General features: G+C 41.9%; 1 protein-coding gene across 1 annotated transcript; it reads right to left on the bottom strand.

Annotated features, from left to right (window-relative positions):
• Nucleotides 1-915: 915 nt before the first annotated feature.
• LOC148568452 (uncharacterized) lies at nt 916-1,656 on the bottom strand. The gene has a single exon (XM_088483801.1). The coding sequence runs from the start codon at nt 1,654-1,656 to the stop codon at nt 916-918; it is 741 nt and encodes a 246-aa protein (XP_088339927.1).
• Between the last annotated feature and the right edge of the window lie 5,114 nt (nt 1,657-6,770).

Raw genomic sequence — 6,770 nt, 5'->3', positions numbered from 1 at the left:
ACACCTAGCTACCCAGAAATTTCCTTTCACTTTCCATACTCATGTTTCAACTCTTATTTTAATTTTTATCATACATGCATTGACTTTTGAATTCTTAAATTGGGGTAATTTTGTCCCCTTATTTATTTATTAGATATTTTTGGATTTTTTTTAAACATAGAAACATAAGAATAAACATAGCTTATCAATGCACATAGATTTTTTATTCTTATAGTTTCACATGAGTAGGTATCCAAATTCCCAGTATATTATCCTCATTCCCTTATTATTCTTTTGTTTCCACAATTTCCCATACTTAAATAACACACACACTTCTATCTTAAGCTAACCAAAGATTCAAATTGGGATGTATAATTGTTTTTCCGCTTAAGGCTAGTAATGTGGTAAAATATAGAACAAATGGGATTTAAAGACTCAAAGTGGTTAACAAAGGTAGTTAAAAGGGTAGGCTTAATTTGGATAAGTAAGCTAAACAAATAATGGCCTCAATCATATGCAAGCATATAAATATAATAAATATTGGACATATAAGATGAAACAAAATATAGATTACAATCATAGAGAGGTAAACACACAAGAATAAAATAATTATGGTTAAATAATGTAACCATTCATAAAGGCTCAAATCTCACAGGTTATGTGTTCTTTAGCTCAAAAATCATGTTCCAAATACAACTTCAAGCAGATTTATCATAAAAAAAAAATTTTTTTTAAAATTAGTGAAATTTTGTTCCAAAGATAGAGTCTTAGAAGAAACTTATTGTCTTTTCAATCAAGTAGAGCATGCATGCAACTAACCTATTACTATACAATTTATCCTATTCTATAAAAAAAATCTAACTAAAAATCCTAATTTATTGGTGTACAGAAAAGAAATTACCTCCGGAAGTCAGGTACTGACCGACCTCCCCACACTTAAGGCTTTGCACCATCCTCGGTGCCATCTGTCAGAAACAGGGGTGGGCTGGTAGCAGTATCTCCACAGTCGGGACCATCATGGCTCCATGTGCTGGTAAAAGAAGTGGAGTCCGGGGTGTCTGAGTCCTTGAAGTGTCCCTTGAGTAGCTCCTTGAGGTGTTTGAATCGGCGCTCGTTACGGCGCTCTCTTAACTTCGCTTTCTGTTCTTGCCGATCCAATCTTTTGATTATCTGCTGGAGCAGTTCATCTGTTGTAGGTTCTTGTGGTGTTGAAGAAGGGATATCTTCAACCGGTGCAGTAGGAAGTCTTGTAGTGGCTGCGGGAAGTCTGAGGTACTTCCCATTGGGGACATACTGATCATCCCGTGAAAGCATGGCTTTGGTGTCTCCAGCTCTGTAGGAAACTCCGGCTGCTGAGATAAGATCTGAGACCAAGGCGGGAAAAGGTAAGTTGCCCGCAATTTGTACGTGTCCCATGGCATTCCGGATATGTCTTGGTAAATTCAAAGGCTGGTCTGTAAGGATGCACCATAGTAGAACGGCCATGTCTACAGTGAAGGAGGACTCTTGAGTGCTCGAGAAGACGTAATGGGACATGATCTTTCCCCATACGCGAGCCTCCAAGGTGAGTGCTGAAGCCAATATACCCTTAGGGCGGGTACGATGGTATCCGTAGATCCATCGGCTGCCAGGTAGTGCGATAACTCTGAGAACAGCGTCCCAGTCAAATTGGTACATCTGGCGCTTGAGTGCGGCTTCTTGAAAGGCGTCCAATCCTTCTGGAATAGGAGGAAGACTTAGAGCTCTTTGAATGGCCACTTCTGTAATGGGGACTTGCTTCTGACGAACAAAGACAGACTGCAGAGTTGGTAGGTGGAAGTTGCAGTAGAACTCGACTACCCAAGAAAGATTGACCTGCCTTGGCTGTCTCTGTAGGAAATCCCATTGTCTTCGGGCAATTTGTGGCTCAACAAAGGTAGCAATATTAGGCGGGAGGAGAAGAAGGTATTCGTTGTTGTAATTCCTTTCTGCCAGAATGGGAAACATCTGCTCACAGTAGCGATTGGAGAATCGCGCAGTGTCCTTTGCTGGAAAGGCTCTTTCTTTATCATCAACCTTGATGATCCTCTTAACTCTTTTTGTTGAGGGCTTGACTGCAGTTGAAGAAGGCTCTGCCACTAGTGCTCTTTTAGTTCCTCTTCTTGCAGGAGGTTTGGGAGTGGCTTTCTCTTTTCCTTTCTTGGTGGCCATCCTGAAAAGGGAAGTGAGAGTAAATTGAATTCAAAGAGGTATATAGCAAGGAAGAGAACGGAAAAGGTGGTGATGGATGCACATTAGGAGGTAACTGACATTAACACACGCTCATGAGTACATGTGAAAAGTTATCAAAGGAAAATAGCTAGTGCATATAATGACAAGTGAATGCAAGGTGTTTATTGGCATGCCGGAAAAGGGCATGAGTAGCATAGACCAAGCATTACTTTGTAACAAACCATCACGTTTGTATTGATAATTAAATTCAATTAATATAATAGTAAAGGATTTTGTGAAAAGCAAGCATTGAATATTAGAGTAGAATAATGTAGAGAAGTTCATAATGCCATATGGGCTTTTTCACAAACACATAGCATGCATGTAGAATAAGTTCTTGAAAATAAGAATATGAGCATGCAAGTAATCCCTTAAAATAATATATAATTGTCAAACAAATTTATAACAATCCACAAGCATATAATTACAAATAATGACTCATATAAATTGATAACACCAAGTAAAAAGGAAAAAGAAAGAAAAAGAAAATAAGAACAATGAAGGTAAAAAGAAAAGAAAAGAAGATAACATGTAAAAATAAGAAGAATAATAGAAAAGTGAGGAGGGAAGAAGAGAAAAAACCTTGTTAATGGGGGTGAGAGAAAGTAAAAACTGAGAAAGGAGGAAGAAGGAGGAAGGTAGGAAGAAGAAATAAGGGGGAAAAGGGAAAATAGGATTTGGGGAGAAAAAAGATATGATATTTGGCAAAATTAGGAAAACTGTGCGCCGCAAGCGATGCGATCGCGTGGGGCACGCGGTCGCGTGACTTGCGCTTAAGGTGATTGATGCGGTCGTGTCGGTCACGCGGTCGCGTGACCCAGTTTGTGCCATTGGCGCGAGGGTCGCCTCGCACTCGCACAACTCTCTGTTCAAAATCATTAAATGCCAAATTTTGGGTGACGCGATCGCATGGGGCATGCGATCGCGTGAGTGGGCAGTTTATGGGGTACGACGCGGCCCGCGTGGGGCATGCAATCGCGTGAGGTGCACTGCGCGTCCAGCGCCAGTCCAGCACCACTCTAGCACAACTTTCAGCTGTGCACCATTATTACGCCGAAATCCTTGTCACGCGGTTGCGTGGGGCACGCGGTCACGTGGGAGGCCATTATTCCCATATGACGCAGTCGCGTCAGCGACGCGATCGCGTGGGACGATTTGTGCCATTGGCACGCCTCCAGCCACGCTCTCGCGTGACTCTCTATTCGTTTTTATTTTTCCCCCAGCTCCTTGCGACGCGGACGCGTCACTGAGGCGGTCGCGTCGCGTGGAAATTTTTTTTTTTTAATCAAAAGCCAAAGTATGTGAATGCAGATGCACAAAATATATTAATAAAGAGAAGAGTTATTGAATAAGGAAACTAAAAATAAAGAAAAGAACGATCATACCATGGGGGTTGTCTCCCACCTAGCACTTTGCTTTAACGTCCGTAAGTTGGACGCTCCACTAGCTCAGTCTTCGGCTATGTGGCGGTCTTCCAAGCGGAAGATCTCGAGTTCCTTGTCTTTCTTTCACTTCTCGTCATGGTACAGCTTTAAGCGATGTCCATTAACTTTGATAAGTTCAGAGCTCGAAGGATGGCTAAGGTGATAAACTCCGTACGGTTCGACCTTTTCTACTCTGTATGGACCTTCCCATCTCGATCTCAACTTGCCTGACATGAGCCTCAGTCGAGATTTGTAAAGGAGGACTGAGTCCCCAGGTTGGAACTCTTTCCTCTTGATGTGCTGATCATGTACAGCCTTCATCTTCTCCTTGTATAGTCTTGAATTTTCATAAGCTTCTAGGCGAAGGCTTTCCAGTTCTTGCAGTTGCAACTTCCTTTTAGCTCCGGCTCCTTCAATTCCCATATTGCATTCCTTTACTGCCCAAAAGGCTTTGTGCTCTATTTCAACAAGGGGATGACAAGCTTTTCCATAAACTAAGCGGAAAGGACTCATCCCAATGGGTGTTTTGTATGCTGTTCTGTACGCCCAAAGTGCATATTGTAGCCTGGTGCTCCAGTCTCTTCTATGAGGCTTTACTATCTTCTGTAAGATACGCTTTATCTCTCTATTTGACACCTCGGCTTGCCCATTAGTTTGGGGATGGTAAGATGTTGCAACTTTATGAATTATCCCATGCTTCTTCATCAATCCTGTTAGTCTCCTGTTACAAAAATGGGTGCCTTTATCGCTCACGATTGCTCGTGGTGATCCAAAGCGACAAATAATATGGTTTCTCACAAAGGAAACAACAGTGTTAGCATCATCAGTGCGGGTAGGAATTGCTTCCACCCACTTAGAAATGTAATCCACAGCTAACAAAACATAAAAATAACCATTAGAATTTGGAAATGGACCCATGAAGTCAATACCCCAAACATCAAAAATTTCCCAGAAAAGCATAATTTGCTAAGGCATCTCATCCCTCCTGGATATATTACCAAATTTCTGGCATGGGAAACAGGATCTACAAAATTCATCGGCATCTCTAAAAAGAGTAGGCCACCAGAATCCACAGTCTAAGATTTTTCTGGCAGTTCTTTGAGGGCCAAAATGTCCTCCACTCTCAGATGAGTGACAGGCTTCTAAGATGAACTGGAATTCTGATTGAGGCGCACACCGTCTAATTACCTGGTCAGCGCCACATCTCTATTAATATGGGTCATCCCATATATAATATTTAGACTCGCTTTTCAGCTTGTCTCTTTGATGCTTAGAAAAGTTTGGAGGAAAGGTACGGCTAATTAAATAATTAGCTACAGGTGCATACCAAGGGACTATCTCAGATACTGCTTACAGGTTATCAAATGGAAAATTATCAGCTATAGGAGTGGGATCATCTGTAATATGCTCAAGGCGACTCAAGTGGTCTGCCACTAAATTCTGGTTACCGCTCCTATCCTTAATTTCTAAATCAAATTCTTGTAATAGCAGTATCCAACGTATAACCCTTGGTTTAGACTTCTTTTTAGATAATAGATACTTTAGAGCTGCGTGGTCTGAATACAGTACTACCTTTGTACCAAGTAAATAGGCTCGGAATTTATCCAGAGCGAAAACAATAGCAAGAAGCTCTTTCTCAGTAGTAGTATAATTAGACTGAGCGGCATCTAAAGTTTTAGACGCATAAGCAATAACAAAGGGGTCCTTACCTTCACGTTGAGCCAGTGATGCTCCTACTACATGGTTGGAAGCATCACACATAATCTCAAATGGTTGGCTCCAGTCTGGTCCTCTTACAATTGGGACTTGAGTCAGTGCGGTCTTCAGCTTATCAAACGCTTGTTTGCAATTTTCACTGAACTCGAACTCAATGTCTTTCTGCAGTAATCTGGATAAGGGAAGTGCTACCTTACTGAAGTCCTTTATGAATCTCCTGTAAAAACCTGCATGGCCAAGGAAAGAACGGACCTCCCTCACAGAAGAGGGGTAAGGTAAAGTAGAAATAACATCCACCTTTGCTGGGTCTATAGAAATGCCAGTATTAGACACAACATGTCCTAGTACAATTCCTTGTTTAACCATAAAGTGGCATTTTTCAAAATTTAGCACAAGGTTTGTATTGACACATCTATCCAATACTCTAGATAATCCATCTAAGCAAAGGCTAAAAGAATCGCCGTATACACTAAAATCATCCATAAAGACTTCCATACAGTCCTCAATAAGATCAGAGAAAAGACTCATCATGCACCTTTGGAAAGTAGCTGGTGTATTGCACAAGCCAAAGGGCATTCTCTTGTAAGCATAAGTCCCAAAAGGACATGTAAAAGTGGTCTTTTCCTGATCCTCAGGAACTATATGAATCTGGAAATAACCTGTGTAACCATCTAAGAAACAATAATGCGATTTACCTAACAGGCGATCCAGCATTTGATCAATGAATGGAAGAGGATAGTGATCCTTACGGGTTGCTTGGTTGAGGCGTCTGTAGTCAATGCAGACCCTCCAGGCGTTCTGAACTCTGGTTGTCAGGAGCTCTCCATGCTCATTCTTCACTGCAGTGACTCCAGACTTCTTTGGCACTACTTGTACTGGGCTCACCCATTCACTGTCTGAGATGGGATAGATGATATCTGCCTCTAATAGTCTGGTCACTTCCTTCTTGACAACCTCTAGGATAGTGGGGTTCAGTTTTCTCTGTGGTTGACGGACAGGTCTTGCTCCCTCTTCTAAAAATATTCTATGCTCACAGATTTGAGGGGCCCACTATGTCTGCCAAACTCTAACCAACTGCCTTCTTGTGCCTCCTCAGCACACCAAGTAGATGTTCTTCCTGTTGGGAAGTGAGCTCCCTTGCAATGATAACCGGAAACTTCTGCCCGTCATCAAGGTAAGCATATTTAAGGTGTGGAGGAAGGGGTTTTAATTCTAACTTCTGATCATGTTCAGGCTCTGGATTGTCTGGAGCTGGTAACAGTGGTAAGGCACTGTCATTGTCCTCTGAGAATGTCCCCACACTTGGACCTTGTCCTGTGTGCTTCTCTTCAAATTCCTCCTGGTGAACTTCAGCCACGGTTTCATCTATAATGTCACACTAGAGGATAGAATGATCCTTCG

This window comes from Arachis ipaensis, chromosome B4, assembly GCF_059453495.1.
Source record: "Arachis ipaensis isolate K30076 ecotype BB chromosome B4, ASM5945349v1, whole genome shotgun sequence".
Taxonomy (NCBI): Eukaryota; Viridiplantae; Streptophyta; class Magnoliopsida; order Fabales; family Fabaceae; genus Arachis; species Arachis ipaensis.
The sequence above is the reverse complement of the archived record's forward strand: the minus strand, read 5'-3'. Positions and strand labels throughout refer to the sequence as shown.

What these genes read in the sequence shown, in the direction of transcription:
- LOC148568452 (XM_088483801.1), bottom strand. Translation starts at nt 1,656, where the DNA reads ATGTACCAATTTGACTGGGACGCTGTTCTCAGAGTTATCGCACTACCT.